The following is a 22,965-nucleotide window of genomic DNA, read 5'->3' on the forward strand; positions in this document are numbered from 1 at the left end:
AAAAATGCACCAGGGCCAAATACAATGCTTCAGCTGCAGTTCCTGAGACCCAAAGTGCCTGTATGAATTTCCAAGCACTGCCTCATAACATCCCAATATTCTCACAGCTGTCTTATATGAACAGGAGCAGAAAAACACATGGAAAAAGCAGCAGGTTTCATCAGACAAAGAGACAAGAGACATTGTTAATGGATGTCATGAACAACGAAATGCTGGAAAATGCTACGGCCCTCACCACAGCTTGCAAGGAGCTAGAGAGGAAAATGCGGCTAAAAAAGACAAAAAGACAGATGCCCTCAGAAGCAAGGAAGATGACACCTTCCAAACATTTACAACCCTTTACTTAATGGATAGGAGACTGAGACAGGCTCTGTTTTTCAGAAATGATGAAGATAATTCAAAACTGGGAAAAATAGGCATGAAGAGTATGCTTTACCTTAAGGCCCAGAGCACTGAGTTATTTGCTTTCTACTAGAGATATAAATTTCCACTTAAAAATTTAAATACTTCTTACTACAATTTTCTAATTCACCAACAGATTTTAATTTTAGGTTGAGCCAGCAGGGAATTATTAAAACTGATAAACCCAGGCTCAGCTATATAGGCCAAATGCTTTGATGTCTGCGAGGTATACATTACCCTTTCTTCTTTTTTAATCCTCATTATCTATGTCATTCCAACTTCCTGTAAAGTACTGAATTACTTATAAAATTGCAGAAAGTAAGCAATTCCTTCATGAGCACGAGTGGATCAACCAAAGGAAAATGAGCATTCTGAGTACAGGTCCTGCTCCTCCCTCTCCCACACTCACGCCCCTTCACCCTGTAGGAAGACAAGCAAGAACATTTCTAGTGTCCTGGCTCTTGGGGAAGTACAAAATTGAGTGGCTAAGGAAATTAGAAGATGAGAATGTTACATAGTGAGATGAAAAAGAAACAAGGGTGGGAAAAGTCAAGAGAGAAAAGTCAATGAAGGAAGCTTGTCTGGAACTGCAGGGAAAAATTCTGTCCAACTCACTCCCAGGTTTAATTCATCTCACATATGGCCCTGGACATCTCTGATCCAAGAGCTCTCTAAAACAAATGTTTTGTTTCACTGGAAGAAAAATAAGAAACATCTGTCCCAATTGAAACTGCCTGCTGCATATCCCTAAAGACAGGGTTCTCAGTATGGTAGCTTGAGTTCCGTGCTGCATGAGACAAGTTCAAATACACAGTGTAAAGTTTATCAATTTACTCATCAGCAAAAACATGCTATTTATTATCTCCTTCAAAGCCACAAGAAGATTAAACCAATCAGCAGTCTAAAGACGAAGTGTTAATGAAAAAGCAGTGACCTCCTGCTGTTTTGACAGCTGTCCTCAATGAATACCAGCTTTGAGGAGTTGTGCATCATACAGCCCAAGCTTTGCTACTGAGACAGACCCTGGAAGAGAGGATATATTCTGAGGCATTTAAAACTGCCCTGTCAATGATGCTGCTGTCTTTACAGTAGCTCCAGAACACATTTAGGAAACATACGCTTAAGATGCTGCTTTCAGATGAAAGAACACCTTTAAGAAGGTGTCACTCAAAGGACTGACTCTTTCTTTTCCCCTCAGGAAAGGCTGAGGCAAGATGCGAGAGCAATTGACAAACTGGGAAGGGGACAAAGGCACAGGTGTCTCCTACAGCACCTTGGAAACTGGCCAGACATTAGCCTTGAAAAAATTTGAGGACAAGGAAGGAGATAGTCTTCCCCAAAGTCCCCAGAGTCCTCCCTTTTTAAAAAAAGGTTTTCTCCTCTCATAAAAGCTTAAATGTTTTGCTTACAGAAAGACAAGAAGAATGGCACTGGCACATTGAAGAAAACTGCTAAAAACTGGAGGTATTGGTGCAGTTTACCTTCCAAAGACAGGCAACCTAAGTCGATTTGCTGTGAATGGATGAGACCAAACCACTGGTTGACTTGTCTTCATAGGAAAGATGTTTACACTCCATATATTAACATCATTTGACTGTAAGGATGTCTGCTGAAGAACATTTCTGAACTAATAGAAGGAAAGACTTTCACATGCCTGGGAATAAAGGATAAGTCTGAGGCTGGGAATGCAGTAAGATTCAAAGAGTGGGATTTTTATAAAATTAATGAAAAAAAATGAACTAACATAGGACTAGTGGTTTTGATGAGCCATGAACTTTACACTTCACAGTTTAAGCCAATCTTCATCAGGCAGGTTTTTATCTGAGACCTTAGAGTTACCTGTAATGAGTCTTCCCACCTTCATTCCTCTGAAGCTACTGCTGCTGCCAGACTGGCCAAAATCTCCTCCAGAGGCTAAAACTGATCTAGTCTAACAGTGGAATTTTTAAGGTGCAAAATCCTTAAGGGAGTATTGGTCATAAAGACAGAAAAACTTCAGATTATCATCTTCCATTTGTCTTGTTTATAGTCATCATTGTCACTCCCAGTGGCAAGGTCTTTCCTAAGAGATGTCAGACAGCCCCTTAAATCAAACAGCTAAACCTGCTTGCCCCTTTCCAGTCTGCACACTCCTGACTTTTGAGATACAAAAAAACCCCAAACTATCAGCTCTGCAACGCAGCACTACACAGAAAAGACTATTCTATTCCTTATCCAGTTAGTTCCACCCATTTCAGGGTACAAACAAGCCTTACCTCCCAGACATCATGCTTCTTTCAGAAGCTGCTTCCGAGACAATGCCAAACCCACTCATCACAGCCCACACTAGCCTTCAAAATCAAGGTGATGAGACTTTCAAAGCAGAGCTGTCTCAAGTGACAGGCTGTGGGGTAGCGTGTCGTCTCTTTGTGCCCCAGCAATGAAAACTTTCCTTAAAGGTGCTCCTGAAAACAAAAGAATGTCCCCAGAGCTCTTGCCCAGGGTTTTTGGCTGCCCATCTGAAAGCACAGAAGTCCTTCTCCAGTTGAATTGTCACTCCCCATGTTTAATAAAGAAGTACAAGTAGAATATGGACTCTTAGCAAAACGATACTGCCTTCTGCAACTCAGTTGACTTGAAAATTTTAAAGCCCGAGTGTCCTCATTCTAAAAACAACTATTATACTGGTGTTTAGACTAGAGTCAGCTTAAATACTTAGGTCAACAGGCAGTGAGAAAGCATTTACAGCAGAGAAAACTCTCCCTCTGCTGCCTCTTCCTTCAAACTACACGTCTCTCCCTCTCAACACATCCAAAACACAAGGACTTGATATTTCATGAAACTGGAAAATTACAGTCAATGCCTTAATTGCACATCTAATTAAATAATCAGCATCTCTAAAATGCAAAGGCATCTTGTCATAGACATGCACTGGGGGTGAAAAAAAACCCTGTAATTATATTCTCACTTGGAGCTGTAATTGCTTTTTTGATCAAGAAAAAAAAATCAGGAAAAGTTGCAGATTATAAGACATCTAGACCTCGGGCAGACATAACAGTCTTCAAATATGAACTAGTTGAGGCAAGCACAAGGGAAGTAAACTATTCAGTATTTCCACTGTAAATATAGATAAAGAAATAACAGACTTAACTTGCAGCAGTGGAAAGCTAGGGTAGATGTCTGGAAAAGCTTTTAATCAGAAGCGAGCATAGATTGTCTAGGGAAGCTAAAAATTCTCTATACCCAGAAGGTTTTAGCAAGTGGAAGTGCATGCATTTTTAAGGGATGCTTTTGAGAAAGATAGATGGTCTAGCTAATCTCTTCACATCTCTGTTTTACTGCTCCCTATCTCTATAATTCTAGAACCTATCTTAGGTAAGAAACCACATGGTAACACATATACCTGGATCAGAGGCACATTACTCCCCACTGATGGTTAGCATGACAAACCAGCTTCCCACTACACAATAGCTTAGTTCAAACACCGTAGATCATATTTTCCTACCTCAATGTGACAGTAAGAACATGGAAATGGTCTCCAACAGAACTGTCCATGAATTTTGCTGAAGGCTGGTCCAACACATAAGGATTTGGCTGAAGGAATTAAGTGCCTTGTCCCACAGGGTAGCATCCAGTACGAACTTTCAGATGATTCTTTCTCTGGTTGGAAGTAAACCCATCTCAGGCAGAAGAGAGGGTGTCCTACTGCTCACCAAACAAGAAACTCTTTGATATCATAGAATCATAGAATTTAAGGGTTGGAATGGACCTTACAGATCACCTAGTCCCAAGACACTCTGCCATGGGCAGGGACATCTCCTCACTAGATCAGGTTGCTCAAGGCCTCGTCCAGCCTGGTCTTGAACACTGCCAGGATCGGGGCAACCACCACGTCCCTGGGCAAAGTGTTTCAATGTCTCACCACCCCTGGAGTAAAAAAACTTTTGCTGATATCTAACCTAAATGTCTCCTCCTTCGGTTTGAATCCATTACCCTTTGTCCTGTCATTGCAGTTCCTAACAAAGAGTCCCTCTCCACCTCCCTTGTAGGCCCTTCAGGTATTGAAAAGTTGCTATGAGGTGTCCACGCAGTCTTCTGTTCTCCACGCTGAATAGCCCCAGCTTCTTCAGCCTGTCCTCATAGGGGAGGTGCTCCAGTCCTCTTAGCAACTTCATGGCCTCCTCTGGACTTGCTCCAACAGTTCCATGTCCTTCATATGTTGAGGGCACCAGAACTGTATGCAGTATTCCAGGTAGGGTTTCATGAGAGCAAAGTAGATGGGAAGAATCACCTCTCTTGACCTGCTGGCCACACTCCTTTTGATGCAGCCCAGGATTTGATTGGCTTTCTGGGCTGCTAGCACACACTGCCAGCTCATGGTGAGCTTCTCATCCACTGTCATCCACATATCGTTTTCTTCATGCTATTCAAAGCACGTCTGCTTGCTTTAATTATTGTATGGCAGCCAGGCCCTACTATTACATGCACTTACACCACCACTACGTGCAGTGAGCTAAAGAGCACTGGTATTACCCAAGCAATTCAAATATAACAGGTGTTTTGATAGCGTACCTGCGAAGTTAAAAGTCCGTGTTACAACTGAAGAATGAGGACAGCATCAGGTCAAGAGCTTCTTCTCTGGACATTCATGTCAGGATAACAAACCCCTGGTTTCTCAGGGTACTTAAGTTGGGAGTGTATCAAACACTAGGAAATCTGGCTTCCAGCTACTTCACTTACTGCTCTGATGACTCATTTCCAGAATCTTAAATCAAATAGCCAGAAATTAATTAATGGATCAGAGGAAGAGGAAATGGAAAAACCTTTTCCAAAAGCCACCAAGACTCTTCTAGCATCAAGTAACAACATGGCAGAGGAGTAACAACTGATAATCTTAGAGAGCAATGCCCAGCTACCTCTGCTGACAGACTGTGTTCTCTACCAGCACTTTCCTCCCATTGCTACAGATGCACCAGCTTTCAGAAATCATGGAAAGAATATTTTTTACTACCTTACCTTCATCTTTATGTCTCCTGGCTTAAATAATATCTTTTTCTCTCAGGTGAGAATAATTTAGTGTATTTATATTCTCTGCAGAAGGCAGCAGTTGATTAATGAACCAAAATACCCCATAAATACTTGTTATGAACCATGCATAAGCCTCTGTCACACTCTGAGGACACTGTTAGCATAGGCACTGAAGAAGAAAAAAAGGGGCACTGCCGCACCGTAGCTCTGACAAAGTTGACTCCAGCAATCACACCCATATTAATAAGCCTAGACACACCTTTCACAGCTCCAGTAAAGGCACTTGACAGGCTCTACACTGGGCCTGAATTAACTAGGTCTAGAAACCAAGTCACTCTGTTGCTCCTATTGGCACACACAGGTGAGGAAATTTAATGCAAAAAAAGGAAAATTATTTGATTTAGAAAGACTCTGCAAGAGGAAGAAAACTGCATTACAAACCAGGCTTTGATAACGCTGACCTAAATCAAGTGACTGAGTGGCCAATTAGCCCTTTTGGCAGAAGCCTGTGATGGGAGGGGCAGGCACAGCCAGACCAAAACACACCCAAACACTAAGCAGGGACAGCAGGGTGAGGAGAGTGTCATTCCAGTACCTGCTACCTCTGCTCTGTGTTCTCAGGTCATGGAAGCCTCTTCACCTTCACAGAAGCCGGAGAGAAGTGGATGTAAAGGCAGGATGAAAAAGGGATGATTCTAGCAGCTGTACACAGTTGTATATTAACTAGTTATTACTACTGTAAGCTAAAAATAGAGTGACATAATTAGGATGAATAACATATATCCATGTCACAAAATATGAAGGAGAATTGTACTTGCTTTAAATTATGTTCCTTAAAATAGCCATAACGAAATTCAGAGTGAGTACATCAGCCAATCTATAGATATTTGTGTAGACAAAACTGGATCTTTCAAGTACCCATCATATGAGATACCACAAAAACACTTGCATGCATTTCAGTTGCTGCACTAACATAATACACTTGGATAAAAATAGAAAAATGTAAATAAATTGCATTAAAATTTAGCACTCTCGGTTTCTCAATAACTTTCTAAAAAATGTGTTTGCTGTCTTAAAATACAAGGTGAATATTGACTCATTAACAAAAATAAAACCCAGAAGGAAACATGGTTAAAATAAACTGATCTTTCACATAAACCAATAACTATTTGTATTTCAAATATTCTGTTATGCGACAACCTAAAATATTAACAAAAGTGAAGCTAAATAAATTGAGTCTTGAACTGATTTATCTAAATTCTCTCCTAGCTGGACAGCTCTATTACCCCCTTTTTAGTACACATCCCTGATTTTGTCTCTGCTACTTTTCAAGCTCTCAAATAAAATAATTTTCAAGTGTTAGCTTTTATAAAACTTTTAATGAATACAGGTTCAATTGCAATTTACTTTCTAAATAAGCAACTGAAATCCCATGGGGAACTTCCAAAATCTCATTTAAGAACAAACCTGTTTACAAGCTACACATTTTCTGAAATTCTTACAACTTGAACATTTGTCAGAAAACAAAATTATATCTATGACAGGCTCATTACCAGGCATGAGTCACTAAGAACTACCATTCCTCAAGAAACCCCTCATGCAGCCTAGCATCCTTAACATCAGTTGTGCGACTGCATGGAAAAGTCACAGTCCAAGAGGGGCTGCAATATGGTTTTTACAATTTTACTTCAGTGACAGCGTCTAAGTAGCAAATACCTCTCCTACACACCTCTGGTCATGCTCCAAACCCACGGGGTCCTGTAACGCAGCACAGCTCAACAGCAAAGACAGGCAGGTGGGCAGAGTGAACATGGGGAGGCCACGCTATGAACAACAGTGACGTAGGCTGTGGTTCCATGGACGTTTCTGACACCCTACTTAGAGGCTTCCTGGATGATGAAGTCCCATTCTTTGCTCCCACCGGCGACTGTCATATAATAGCATTCATAAATAGACCCATTTTTAGATTAATTAGAAACAGAAAGGGCAAAGAAACCAATTTGGAAGCTGTTCACTAACAATTAGAAAAACCACTTTCTGATTTCCAGCCTGGGTTTGTTCCTAACTGGTTTATACCCTTCTGTTCTTATGCTAACACTAACCTTTAGCTTAAATAGCTGTAAACTTGCCAATGTTTACTCCCATACTCGATTAGTACATGGCAGCAGCGTCTGCTCTCAGCTTCCAGTCTACTAAGCTGAGACATACTTGTTTGGTCTCATCTCACACATCCTCAGCACCTTCCCTTCCAGGACTGCCCCAGTGTCCCCTCTCCCACTTCTATTCTCTGATGATTGCAATAGTCCACATATTCTCCAAATTGTTTGCTGATTTCCTACATGTCATAGGAGAAATATTATGGAAATACAATAGTCCATCTCCAAATTGTTTGCTGATTTCCTACATGTCATAGGAGAAATATTATGGAAATACAAGCAGAAAAGACCTACTGCCCCCTGGTTTGCTACAGTGTAGCACAGAAGCATGCAATTAGTATTTTTATCAATTACCCATTTGCCAGGCAGTAATACTTTCTTTCATAATTACTTCTACAGCCCCACTAGTGAGGGCAGACAAAACAAGCTTAGTTACCCAGAACAGCCCTTCCTTCCGGAGAAATATTATGGAAATACAAGCAGAAAAGACCTACTGCCCCCTGGTTTGCTACAGTGTAGCACAGAAGCATGCAATTAGTATTTTTATCAATTACCCATTTGCCAGGCAGTAATACTTTCTTTCATAATTACTTCTACAGCCCCACTAGTGAGGGCAGACAAAACAAGCTTAGTTACCCAGAACAGCCCTTCCTTCCATGCATAAGTGTGGCTTAAATAGGATCCTCCCACTTTTAGCAGGGTACTCCCATAGACCAGACAGTAGCTCCACTGCTCACCACCGCTCACCTGGTACCACATCATCCTGCAGACCTGAAGGCATAAACCATCCTATACAGCAAGAGACTCACTGCCTTCAGCAGCCCGTTACATTAGCTCTCAGATTTATCTCAGCCCTTCCAACATCTGCTATCTTCATGCTTGAGCAACAGATGAAAATCTCAAGCTACATTTGGGATTTCAACCCAGCTTTATGCCTAAATTATCTTCGATTTTACAGCACACAAAGGATGAAGCTGTCAACCCGCTCAGGAAATTCCTCCTGTAGAACAGATATCGATACCTTGATGTTCTCAAGTGCCTTTCAGTAGGGGATGCATGATACAAACCCAGCTCACAGACTGCCAGGAAAGGCTGCAGGCCTTTCCTTGCAGATTCAAAAGCCAAGGAGTGGAAGAACTGGTCCCACCTTTACCACCTACAGGTTTTAAATTAGACCAAAGCCCTTTTGAAAGTGTCAGTGATTAACCATCAAAGCAATGGAAATGAACTCACAAGTCTGACCTAGAATTGGCTCATCTGATCAGTCCTCCACAATGTCACAAAACTATTCAAACTCTAAATATGAGCAGCAGCAGACAACACATGTGACCATGATACGGCTTTAAAATCCCATTTGGACACCAAGGAATGAGCCTGGATGCAAAGAAAGTACTTTTAATCGTGCAGCAAGAGCTATGTCCTAATAGGCAGCACTCATTTGCTGTATCACAAGACCTTCAGTAGCTCAAAATTAATGCAGAAAATAAAAATGCTCTTCTATTTCTGGCTGACACACCAGAGGGATAGGACCCCCAGGGAATCAATCCGAGACAAGCTCAAGGAGTAGGCCCATAGGAACTTCATGCAATTTAACAAGACCAAGTACAAGGTGCTGCCCCTGGGTTAGGGCAAACCCCACTATCAATCCAGGCTGGGGGATAAACAGATGGAGAGCAGCCCTGCAGAGTAGGACTTAGGGTGCTGGTGGACGAGAGGCTGGACGGGAGTTGGCAATGTGTGCTTGCAGCCCATAAAGCCAACTGTATCCTGGACTGCAAGGATAGCAGTGTGGCCAGCAGGTCAAGGGAGGGGGATTCTGTCTCTCTACACTGCTCTGGTGAGACACACCTGGAGTGCTGCATCCAGCTCTGAGCTCCTCAGCACTGGAAGGACATAGATCTGCTGGAGGGAGTCCAGAGGAGGTCGCAAAGATGATTAGAGAGGTGGAGCACCTCTCCTACAGGGAAAGGCTGAGAGAATTAGGATTGTTCCGCCCGGAGAAGAGAAGACTCCAGGCTGACCTAGCTGCAGCCTTCCCCACTGCCTGAAGGGAACCTCCAAACAACATGGAGCGAAACTATTTACAAGAACATGTAGTGAAAGAACAGGGAGTAATGGTTTTAAACTGAATGAGGGCAGGTTGAAAGAGGGGTTGGAACTAGATGATCTTTAAGATCTCTTTCAATCCAAGCCATTCTACAGTTCTATTTTCCATACTATGTAGCACCATCCAGAACTGGAGTACTGCTGTCTTCAGGCATTATATTAAGCATTAACAGCTTTTTTACTTCTAAATGCCACTTTTACAATGGGGAGATAAAAAAGCAATCATCTTACTTAAATCCAGATGCACAGTACTAGAAGATTCCAGTTATGACCACCCTTACACAACTCCAAAAATTAGCTCAGAAGCATGCAAGGCAACCCTGCCCTACATCTAAACAAGTTGCATAACGATGCAGCTTGGAAAACAAGAAACAAGTGAAAAAAAATGCAACAGTAAAAGAAAAAATTGTCATGTACCAACCCCCTTTTTTGGCCTACTGCCTTTTTCTATGAAGTTATGATGTTATTCAAAGCATTTGCTAACAATGCATCAATAGTTAATGCTTCATTTATGATGCTCTCAGACAGTGCTGGTTCGCTCATCTTTTCCCCAACTCTTGTGCTTTGTAAGCTGAAGCCCACTGCTATCTCTGTGGTGCAGCATTTCTTGTACAGATTGCTTCAGTAATACACAGCACTGGGAAATATCCCCTCCTCCCACACAGATCCTTAAAAATAAGAGTGTGAAGTCTGGCTCTCCCAACAGCCTCTACTATTTTTAAGGGCTGCGTATGTGGCAGGTAGGAGTCCCCCCACCCACCTCTCCCATTGCACCCCTATTCTGAGCAGGAGCAGCTCACTTACTCCAGTGCCAGATGAAATTCTCTCAATTTTTGCTGATAAGCACCATGCATGAGTGTCATGTTGAGATCACCAACATGCCACAGGTTTCTATACCCCATTCCAAATCCAATAAAACCTCTATCACCAGAGTGCACTGCTGTAATTCAACCTGCCATTATATCCTCAAAACAAGGTGCAAAAAAGAGAGTTTTGCATAAGGCGGCAACAATTGTCTCCACTCCAACATTTTGAGTATTCTTCTACAGCCTTTGGCATATACCGTTTAGAGGACTTGGTCTACTCTTCCAATAGATATGGGTTCCATTTTTACTGAAAGCTTCACTACTGCAGCAGGTCCTGAGAAAAGAGAGTCGCGTGCTGAAGAAGGTTTTTGGAAGAGTCATGGTACAAATGTGAATGCAAGTCGAGCAGCACCACACAAGGGAAAAGAGCCTACTGTAGGTCACAGCAGTTCAGAGGGATGAACTACATGTGTGTACATAGCTCCTTCAGCCCGCAACATGCAAGTCACTTCTGGAGACAACCACCACAGAAACTGCTGTGACCAGATCGCCTATGAGAAATGATGCCAGAGACAAAAAAAGGCAGCATTTCTAGATACATGGTCTAATCTAATCTTGTACAATCTAGGAGTTGTACAAGACACAGGTCATCTATAAACATCACCAACCCACTGCTGTCCCCTACATCTTGCTATCTGATCAGCAGAGGTACACTTCCATGGAGAGGAAGGAAGGTGACTAAGGCACCTTTTCCTTCAGAAAACATAAACTTGTCAGAATCAAAATCTGCTTTACAGGACCATGATGAATTCAAATTAGAGTATTTCTCCGGTCTCAGATGTCCAAACAGGTGAGGAAGTCCCAGGGACAGTCATTCCCTGGAGGAGCCTTACAGCTTAGTAGTAAATGTGCTTTTCTAAACCAAGGGAAACCTAGGTTAAAATCTCAGTACTGCTCAGTTTAGAAGAGGAACTAGACTACATTCCTCCCTTATTCTAGATATATCTAGCTTAAAAAAAAAGGTATAATGACAGTCTATTCACAACCATCTCAGTGCTGTCATCATGACCTTACAGGTCAAAGAAGAGAAGCAGAGTTCAGCCAAATTGGATTGCTGGAACATAATGTGCAGTACTGGCACTAAGAGATGTACCTGATGGTGGAACACTCCATGTTTGTAAAATATAACACCTTCCCTTTCTTTTTAAGGAAATCAGTGGAATAAACTTAGAAGGAAAAGTAAACTACACTTGGATTCTCATTCAAAGGCTTCAAAAGAATTTTGACTTATAGAGGTGTAGAGAACTTGAGAAGCAAAACTCCAAGTTTGGGGGGGGGGGCTAACAAGAAACAGGAAGACATGGAGAAAGTCTGTTGTCATTGAAGGGGACAGATGTCCTATGTGCCAGGGGGCACAGATCATCAACACCAGAAGTGGCTTTTAGCAGAGATGAATAGAAGTTGAGCATTTATGTTCAGAGAAGCTTGCAGAAAATGCTGTTAGCAACTGAATAGGCTCCTAGCTGCTGTGGTCATTAAGAAAAGCATTTCCGAGCAGCACGTTGCTCCACAAGAAAGCATTTCACTTAACTTTAACTACTCTGAAAGGGGAAAGCCTGCTGATTTTTTCCACTGGAGATAAGGTTACCAAATAGCTACTCAAAAGTCACAAAAGCAGCTAATGAAGGCACAACACTATTTTCTTCTGTGTGCATACAAGTAATTATCCTTTGCTGTAACATAACTGTTAACATTCATTGTAAGGCAGGTTAAAAAATCATAGTAAGTCTTGGGGAGTCTCAGAACGGATAAATAAACATGCATTTTACTCCAAACAGATGCAAGTATGCAGGCATCTTCTCTAAGACACTTGGAGAAGAAAGGAGTTTTTCCTCTTCTGAGTACTGCGTGTCGCAGAGAGGCAACCAGAAGGGACAACTGACACAGATTGTTCAAGTGCCAGAGAATCACCCCTCACTAAAAGCTGCCTTGGGAAAGCCATGAAGGGCTTTGGAGAGTCTCACAAGACTTGCCAGCCTGCAAACTCAGAAGCAACGTAGATAACTAAGATTATGGCATTGGGAGAGAGTTTCCACTACTTCTGTACTTAAATGCTTTCTAAATAATAAGAGATCTGAAAACTGCATATGCATTTTATAGACAAGGTATGCAGCAAGCATGTGACTGCCATTGTGAGCACAGCCACCTAACACCAGTCTCCAGTACAGGTGGCAGGAACCCTTGGATCATTCCTTGTCAACAGGATCTCCTCTTGACTGTAAGAGCAGCGAATTCACGACCACAAGGGTGTTCTACAGATCCCCACCAATACTGATCCTGAAGACATTTGATGAGCAATGCTGGTGTTTTGCTGAAGGTTAAAGATAACCTTCATAAATCATCAGGCAAAAAAGAAGGAAGACATTTAACTGGAGATGCAGTTCTTCTGTATGAAGCTTCTAGCAACTCTCTGTTAGAGTCGCAGTGCTTCAGTTTGCTTCTTTGCCACTGTGTGGGAGGCTTCGAAAATGCATAGCTTACTCATCTTCACGGGACTGATAAAGAGACACCTAGGCAACAAATCTTAAGGGAAACAAAATGCCACAAGTAAACTATTGCATGGACTGCAAAGTCCAAGGGAGGTGGAAAGGGACAGTTTCTAGTCTTTTGGCTAGCTCAAAGCAAGCCTGTCCTCTACTACACATCTGGACTGGTGCATAGTACATGGTTTTACTGATCAAAGGGCCTGGATGCACAAGTGGGGTTTGACTTCATTCACACTGGAGCAGGCAGATAACTTACAATCAAACTTGCAACCAAAACTGGCACCACTTAGTGCCTTGATGGTCTGTTCACTATCAGTGGAAGTCCAGAAAGGGCTCTTCAGGCACCACACTGCTATTTAAGAAGGGAACAGTGGTGGTTTGCGCCGACAGCTTACTTTCTCAGAATCAAAAAGGGCCTCACACTCACAAATCAGCAATTCAACACCCTCCCCAGACTAGGGTTTTTTAAAGTGAGACCCTGATGGTTCTTAAATATTTGCAGGTGCTTGATCAAGAAGTGCTGACTGTGAAGCTATGATGGGGCATGGGAAAGTAAGACTGAGGATGTGACTGGGTAGCTGTATGATTAAAGGAGAATAGCCATTTAGTCCTCCCCACTGCGGGTGATTATCACATTCCAGAAAACCACTGTCATGAACTACATCTGCCATCTCAGTATGAGATCTAGTTATATATCAGTCAAGAAGAACAGACAATTGACATTTCACAGGGAAGACAAAAATTAAATCAAAATAATTGGTATAAAATGGCATTTATATAAAAATAAAAACCACAATGAAGAAACAATGCTCCAATTACTTTGGTTTTGAAACAAAAACAAGCCAATTGATGTATTTAATCTGCTGACACAAAAGAGAAAAATGATGGAAAAGACTTTTTCCTTCATAAACAAGTTCAATAGAAGTGAAGAAGATTTCAGACTCCACACTCTCTTCTAATATTTAAATATACCTGAAAGAATTGGTAAGAGAAGTAATTTGATGACTTGACTAAATTTTTTTCTCTTCTCCAGTCTGGCAATTCTTCTGTGTTATACTAAACTCAGATTCAAATCTGTGTAATTTTAAAAGTCAGACAGCTGTGTCCCTAGCTGGAGGCTGTTTCGGTTACAGAGGGCTGTTAAGTAGAAGATGCAATAGCTGCGTGTTTGTTCTTCTGGAAAAGAAACTCCCACTGAGGGACTGCAGCAGATGAGCTATCAATTAATCCCTCTTTGTAGACAAAGTTCCAAGTGTGAAGGTGAGGATTATTGAGTCATTTTTTGCAGGGCTGAAAACCCTAGTTGATTCTCACATAATTAAGTTTCCTCTTCACAAACCGAGAAAGAGAACAAGAAAAACAGCAGAAGTAAAGAACAAAACATGCATGCTACAACAAAGCTTTTTTCACATGCACAGTAACAAATTTCTGTGCCATTTTATAACTGTCAAGTCTTAATTAAAATACATTTCTCTGACTCATGGTCAGGATGTAGGATGCATGTACATTATTCACATGAATATTAATCTCTTCACAGGTAGGAGGCTGAATTGCTCAAGGGATTTATAATCACATCACATATGGAAACTTCTTGGGTGTCTATTTTTTTTCTTTCTTTCTTCCTTTCTTTCAAATTTCGGCCAGATCATTAACAATTAAGAGCTGTAAGTACCATTTCAGTAGTTTATGTGAGAGGAGTCCAACCATCCAGACCCACGAGCTGGAGCTCCATGTATATTCATGAAATGATACTACACACTGAAGGAGGAGAACATGGAAATCTGCTGGAGGCTTCACTTTGAACATTAAGGACATAAACAGCTGCTCTAAGTGCTGGAATCAAAAACAATAGTCCTCTTGAAAGCTTCTAGGTAATGACAAGGGAATGGAAGGATGTTAGCAGAGTCATCAGAGAAATGAGATGTGGTCTTTTCTGACTACCAGCAGAACCACCTGGATAGACCATCATCACAGGGACCTTTAAAATCCTGATCCTCATCTATAAGTCTGCATTCACATCACTGACTTTCAAACAAGATCTAGGAACAAGCTGATGACGCACAAAGTGCGGAAAGCAACCAGCAGAGATGCTCTTCTAGATGCGAGCAAAAGTACAGAGAGAAATGAAGATGCAAATGCATATGAGGAAACTCTGACAGTCCTCCTGATTCCTTAGAAGGAAAAGAATCAGAAAAGCTGGAAAACACTATATAATTTGAGAACCTAAACTAATAAAACCTCAGAAAATCAATAGCTAGAGCTCACGGGAAAGAAGCTTAAAGGACCAGGAAGTTCATGAAGCTGTTAATGGTTAATGAAACATCATTAACAGACCAAAATCACAAGCTATCCCACTGAAGAGGGAGGCAAAGGACATACACTGAGAAACCTGTTCCCCTCCTAGGCCTAGGAGGGCTTGACCTATCTTCTTGAGGAACTTTTTAAGGACAAGAATGATTGCATACAAAAGAAATCAGAAGGTTGAAGCACAAAATTAAATGCCTACCAGTAAACACACAGGATGAGAAATAAAGGATGGACGCTACTCATAGGAAGGCAAAGCTATCATCAGGTGGCACTAAGAAGACTGGAACATTTGATGCCTTAATTGCTTCAGGTCGTGCAGTCAGGCAGCTGACAGAATTAATACTGGTTTGCTTTTTCATTTAAAAAGGAAAAAACATTTTGAAAGCTATAAAAACAGTAAAGGAAAACAAATTTGAAAGAAAGAACTGCCTTATCTTTTTCCTAAGTCAGCTGGCTCTGACAAGTCTTCATCCTCAGGTTCTGCACTGCAACACTGATAACCACTAAGCACTTAGGACTTGAAAAACAGGCAATGCACTTCAAGATTTGAAAGGGGAAAAGCAAGTATTTGTACTTAAGAAATAGTAAGAGCAGAGCTTGGACAATTATGAAAACACTAACTTGACATACACACACAACAATCCCCTAGGGACTGAAGACTGGAACGAATAATCAAATTATTTGCAAAGCTTCTAGAACATAAAAAGGAGAGAAATAACTGTGAGCTTGGTTTCATCATGTGTAGAACTGTGTCAAATGCATTTAACTTCCTTCCATAACAAGGTAAATTAGTCGAAGGAGCAGGAAAAGAATAGTAGAAGTTTTATATCTTGAGGCCTGGATGAAGCTGCTAAAAAGAGATGCAAACACACTGGAAAAAATAAATTATACTTATGGTATCCAAACTCAAAGAATGTATCAAGCAAGGTCCCTCAGGCAACTCTGGTAGCACACAGCTGTGGGTACCACACAACTTAGTCACATACAACTTGGATGATCTGTTCAAATAACGGATTAGGAAGAGACAGACAGCAATGCACTTAATAACGGAAAAATCCAAATTCTGTAAGAACAAGTGCAAAGCCATATTCAGCTGCAATCCAACACAAATATAGGCTAGGGAACAACAGACAGGGCCTTTTTTCAGAAGGTACCTCAGCTCTGGAAAGTATAAAATATGAACTCTGTATTATCAGTGATAGCCTGTGACAAAAAAAGCACCATCACAGCAGGACAGCCAGATATCTTGGGATATCAGGATCACAGACTGAAGAACAAAGTCTTTGCTGCACTGTAGTGCACATGAGCAGGCTCTCAACTGGGTTTCTATATTCAGCTTTGGACACTAAACTTCACAGGTGGGAGAAAAAAAGAAAAAAAAGACAGGCTGATTAAAGATTGCCTAAAAAATAACCTGACCAAAATGGGCTAAAAGGGTCATCTAACTAAGATGAGAAGAGCAAGTGGGGCTTTGCCCTGGTTTTGAAGCAGCCCTTTACTATTCCACTATTCTTTGTCTTAATCATGAGAAATGGATTTATAGGGCAGAAGAAAGACCTAAAGCAGAGGCTAGGAAAAGTCTTTGGACAGTAAAGACAGCTAAGCCCTGGAGCTGGCTCCTGGAAAACTCCATCTCCTATGATACTTGTTTCAAGGGAACTTTGGATCAATAGTTGTCAGGAGTGATCAAGGCAAAGCAAACACTGACATTTTGCTTTCATAACTAAACTACTATTTCAGTAACAGTCATCATTTAGCAGAAACACAAAATGATGCTGAACCATTAATGGACTTTTGCTATCTCTGGAAAAGAGACACATCCAGGAAAAAGACATTGCTGAATCTCTTGTCCCTTCTAGTACATTTGTGCACTTGTTTTCCATAAGGCATAGAACTAGATTGTTTTGCTTGCATACCCTACAAAAACACAGCAGGAGGTCCTTTTCTTCTTAAATACTAGTGATGTTCTTAAATTTCACTTTCCATGCCATGCTGTTTTAATCCAAATCCTTTCTGCTCAGAAGTGAAGCAATTGTTAGATGGAAAAGCATTTGCAATCGAGATAAGACAAGGGAAAAATTATTTTGCCTCTCTGGATGCAAAAGATGACAACAACAAAAATTTCCTTCTTGAAAATTTGCAACAAATCCAGAAGGGAAAGAAAAGTCCTGATGGTGATAGATACTGTAAAATGCTTTCTTATAAAACAGGAGCTCTAGAAAAAAGTAGTATTTCTAAATGAAATATATTCAGTCTGCACTTAGGGTAGTAGGCAAAAGTTTATCATCTATAGAACAAGAACACCATATGTTATCTTTCTGTGGGCACAGAGATGGATGAAAGCATGAGATTATTTTTTTTACAAAAAACAACTTTTTGGTTCTTAAGTACCATTTTCTAAAACTAGAGTGTTTATACTGTTAAGGAAAATGTCACAACCTTTTCCTTTTGACTTCCCAAATCAAGATTATCTATTTTTAAATCTTACTTTCATGAAATGGAAATACCAAGACTTATTATACACCCACTTTCAATTAGTGTATATAAAAATATTTGATGTAAAGTTTCCCAAGGAACATTTTCACACGACAAATAATACAGATAACTTCTACCAAGCTAACAAGCTATCCTCAAGTTGCCTTGAGAAAAAATAATTTCAAACAGTTTAACACAAACCATTTAGTCCCAGACATTATTATTACTACTATTTATAAGTTCAGAGGCAATTTCTCTGCTTCTGCATCTTTTCTGATTTTCATCTCTAGTTCCACACAGTGATATTAAGAATGTTTCCTGGAACTAGACAGCTCTTAGACCATCACAACATGCTGCAGTCCTAAACAATATATTTGATGAAACTTTCATCTGCAAAACATCAATACTGTAAGAGGTGTCTTACAATGAAGAAGAAATGAAACCTTCAACCACAGTCCTAAAACCCAAGTAGCTCAGAAAAGGAGGGAAGCAATACTCCATCTTACCTCTTGAAGCTGCAGTCGAACTTTGTTAATAGCTCTAATCCAATGGGCTCTTGCTGGAGGAAATGGTGGTGGCTCGTTGTCACCATGGTAGCTTAAAAGCAAGAAACAGAAAATCACTATATGAAAAACACTTACCTGCAGCATTAAAGATTCATTGTTACATGGTGCAATCACAGTTTCAGCTCTGGAAGTTGAAGGAAGCAATAGGATCCAGTCAATACAGCTGTGCACATGCTCTGGGAAGTGGGAGGCTAAAACAAAAGTCTCCTTAGACACAGAAACCATCTTGGAAGCTGATGAGCTCAAAGATATTAGCTAGTATACACTCCTGAGCCAGGAGTAAGAAGATGCTTGTAAGAACATAAGGAAAGTAGTCCAAGATACCTGATCAAGCCAGTGCAACACACTGGTATCTTAACACAAAGAGGTACATGGAAGATTTTACATCCCCAAGCCTATTGCAGGCCCCTTCTAACCACTGCCTCTTCCTACTGACTCCTACCACTACATATTTACAGCCCCTCATCAGTGGAAACACTGGCAACAGGGCTGAGCTGTGTTTTCTGCCATTCACTGAACCTTTGTCCATCCACCCTTTCCTGCAACATTTCAAGACAGCATGTGCTGTCTGTCAGCAACACTGCACCTCAGTGCCCCACAGCACATTTTGCCCTCCCTAAACTCATCAGACCTTGAGCTTTTGGTTACATTCTTCCTTTTGTGTGTTGCTGAGCTGTAAATTGCAAAACCAAACACCTTCCTGCCTGCAATGCACCCAGCAGTGCTGACAGCATAAAAGAACCCCTAGCTGAGAGCAGCACGCATCCATGCTATGCATTCAGCTCAGGTGCCAGCTCTAAGGATCGATGTTCAGAGCTCAGCTCCATGCATACTCCATGAAGACAGGAGAGCATTGCCAGAGTGGCGAGAAAGGGAACCAGTGATGCAGGAACATCCAAGTTAGATGCCTAAATTAGCCTGAAACAGACTATGTGAATAACCTTCCCTGAGAACAAATATAGGCCAGCCATTCTGGGACAAGACTCCTGCTGCTCTGTAAGGAGAACAGGAAAGTGAGTCAGAGTTTAAAAACAGTTTAACACTTTTTCTAGTTTTGTTTTCCTTTTTTCATCTTTAGTGTAAGGCTTGCCTACACATGAACTCCTGCGGTTGATTCTACCATACAAGCACAGTGACACCAGCTGTACCCTCCAAAGGGTACAGACAGGCAGACATCTTTCAATGGATCTAACTGAACCAGATTAAAATTCTCCCTCACACTAGGAAGGTATAACCATATCCAGACTAGGGGCTCCAATGACTTGATTACCCCAAGGCAAAGTGGCACTCCCAAATTTAAGTACTGAAATTTGGGATCCTGTAAAATCTGTACAAAACCCAGTACACTACTCCCCCAAACTTCAATGAAATACTTTTGAAGGCTGTTTTCAATACTGTTGACAGCTTGGAAAACCAAAGTACAGGAACAAGAAAAGCTATCACAGTGAGTCAGAGCAACATGTCTATTCATACTGTAATTCTACAACCTACAACTACAGAAACACTTACTCTAATGGTGGAAGTCTACTACATAAGAATGGAACTAGTGAGTTCCAACCATGACAACATGCAGTTCTTGGTTACTCATGCATAAACTTTATCACACATGAGCAATGGAAGCAATCACCTTTGGGCCACAGTATGTTCATCAAACCAGAAACAGAAAATACAGCAAATGAGCTTTAAGGCATTAGCAAGTGTACCTCTCTACATACACAGCAAATATAGCTTAAGCTTAGCCAATGTCCCATAAATAACTGGTCCTGCACAACAGAGCAGCAGCACCAACTTAATTGTCAGAGAAGGCTGCAAGAACAATGTACATAATTTGCCCCAGGAAACAGCAAATAGAGGAATCCTCTTCAAACTAGTTGAAAATAACTTGGCAATAGTTTTGCCTACCTTATCTGGGCACTTGCATCAACATCCTTGGGCTTCTCAAGTTCCAGAGGTAACTTAGCTGCAGAATGGTCTGCAAGTTTCTCCTCTGTTTTGCCAACCTTCTCCTCCTCTTCTTTGCCATGAGTCTCCTCTTGGTCCCTGAGCCATGCTTGACCATCCTTCTGATAACTGCCTGAACTGTGGTAGGAGTGATTTGACTGCCTTTCCTGGTGATCATCTTCTTGTTCAGAGCCATGGGCACTTTCATGGGAATGTTCCAGCTCACTTAGGTGAGAGCTTCCCTGGCTGACATTGCAAGAGGAGCCATATCTACTACTGCCAGCAGGACTATGAGAGAATAAGAAAGTCCATCAGAAAAAAAATAGTGTCTTGGAGAAACACAAAGCAATCTGCACATCTAACAAACTGAGCAGGACACTAAATATTACTGAAAAGACATGTTATGAAGTCATATTTTGCTACTAAGTTCTTATGATTATCATCTGAATCTAGACTTCTGAATCTCAAAACTTTGGTAGGCAGAATACTTCATACACAGCCAACCAGCATATAGACCATATATACTTACACACACATATATATACACACATACACTTATATATGGCCTATACACATATATACATTGGCCTTTCTTGCCTGAACTACCACTTCACTTTACATCAGCTAGAAACAGGTAGAAAGTGCCAGTGAAGATATTCTAATAACCAGACAGGAATAAGAATGGAAACACAGCAATTCAGAGTGAAAGTGTTTCTGTCTTCTGCAATTTTGTTGCAGCTAAGGTCTTTATCATGACTATTTAAGACAACTGTTATTAAAAAATAGTCAAAGCTAACTTTATTTTACATGTTATTAGTTTATGATAAAACATACTGCAGTCAAGATTAAGACTGTCAAGATGCACAACTTAAAACCTTTTACAAAAGGCGAGACATTTTTCAAAGGGAAGCTACATGTTTCACTCCAATAGAGCTGTCTCAGTAATTTAATTTATATAGAAAAACTCAGCATCACAGGGGTTGAGCTCTGTGATGCAACAATGCACGTTCAGGACTGAATTCCCAGAATCCTCAAACAAAGTACAGTGGATGGAAATTTCTCATGCAGTTAGGAAAACTATGGCCAAGAATTAAGTAGCACTCATATTTCTCTCTTGTGTGGTCTTCGGAGAGTTTAAAGCCAGATAGAAAGTTTTGTCAGTGCAGAGTTGCAACTATATGATCAGAGGCACAAGTTTCACTTATATTACACAGAAATATGTAAGTTTACTGAGTCTCTGTTTTGATTTTTGAGGGCAATTGTAACTTCACACATGCACAGGACTGCATACAGACTTCATGAAATACTGATACCTTCCTCTAGTGGCTTTCCTAACTGCATGAAATAACCTTCACACAGATTTTAGGAAAAGCAAGCATTAGAATACCTTCACTGATATCTCTGAAAATTCTTTAATATCTTCAATAATTTGAAAGGAACCCTAAGTAGTTCTATAGTACGTCATCAGTAAGTTAAACTACTCTCTAAAATTAAAAGCCTTGACCTTGCATTTTGAAAAAAGAAAGCCCCATCCTACTAATACATTCTACCTACTGTCACTTTTTTCTTAGCAAATACAACAGAATGATCACTAAACAAGAAAGCAAAATGAATTGTATGCAGCAAAATTAGCACACAAAGAATGTGACTTCTGAAAGACTAATCAAATTAGCACTAAAAGCATCTCATTCAGTGCAACACAGTGTAAGAACATGGAAAATTTAATTACACTTACAGAAGAAGAGTGGGAAAAGGTAAGAAAATGGTCTAAAAGCTTATACGTAACTAGTGACTGCAGTTTGCCATATCCTCTGTGACAGCTATCAGTGATATTAAAAACACTGACAACAAACAGGGAATGGCACTGAGCTACAAACATCAAACACCAAGGCCATTATCTACTGCTGCAGTATTGCATCATAAATGGTCAAAACCCATTTATTATGCCTCATTCATAACTAGCCTTTTCTCATTCAGTTGTTCCACGCTATGCAGATCTGCAGACAGCGTGTTAGGATGAAGCACTGCTCCATCAGGAGCAGAATCAAGCTCAGTTTCTCTCAGTTCAGTCTTGTTTGGCACACACTCTTCTGCCTGATCTTCATTCTGCAGTTCACCTGAAATCACGTTCTGCTGAACTTCTGACTCTTTATCAAACTTCTCTTCCAGATCTTTGCTGGATGTATCATCAACAGTGCTTGCACCAGATGGTTCTTCAGCAAGCTCATTGTCTGCAGTGTCAGGCTGCTTTGAAGACAACTTTACTTCTATATTTGCATCAGTCAGTTGATCCGAGACTGCAGATTTTGAGTTTTCATCTGAACCGACTGTTCCTAACACCTTGTCATCTGGTTTTGACAAAGCCTGTGGTGGTACATGTGGTTCCTTTTTGGCTGAGGTCTCCCTGTTGTCTTTTTGCCAGGGAAAGGAGAAATCTAGCTTTTTCCCAAATACTGCTCCTTGGGAGCTCTCTGGCTTACTCACCTTTTCTTCACTACCTCCTTCAAACAGAGATGAAGAAAGTTTCTTAAAACTGGACATGAGACCTTGATCTGTTCCTGCTTTATTAGCAGCAGGTGGTTGCTGAGAGAAGAATGACCCAAATGGCTTTCCACTATCCGAAGATGACATAAAGCCAAATTTTGGCAAACTA

At 40.8% G+C, this 22,965-nt stretch overlaps 1 protein-coding gene across 1 annotated transcript in view; it reads right to left on the minus strand.

The window, feature by feature from the left end:
- The window catches only part of LOC103809045 (protein unc-13 homolog B-like), a gene marked incomplete at its 5' end in the record, with an annotated part of 147,181 nt that overhangs the window by 111,552 nt on the left and 12,664 nt on the right, over positions 1-22,965 (minus strand). The window contains 2 exons of the mRNA XM_009081856.1: positions 18,312-18,402; positions 20,274-20,600. Of these exons, the coding sequence (XP_009080104.1) occupies positions 18,312-18,402; positions 20,274-20,600 (418 nt within the window). The remainder of the gene's footprint in view (positions 1-18,311; positions 18,403-20,273; positions 20,601-22,965) is intronic.

The sequence above is a fragment of the Acanthisitta chloris genome, unplaced genomic scaffold (assembly GCF_000695815.1).
Source record: "Acanthisitta chloris isolate BGI_N310 unplaced genomic scaffold, ASM69581v1 scaffold429, whole genome shotgun sequence".
NCBI classification, from domain to species: Eukaryota; Metazoa; Chordata; class Aves; order Passeriformes; family Acanthisittidae; genus Acanthisitta; species Acanthisitta chloris.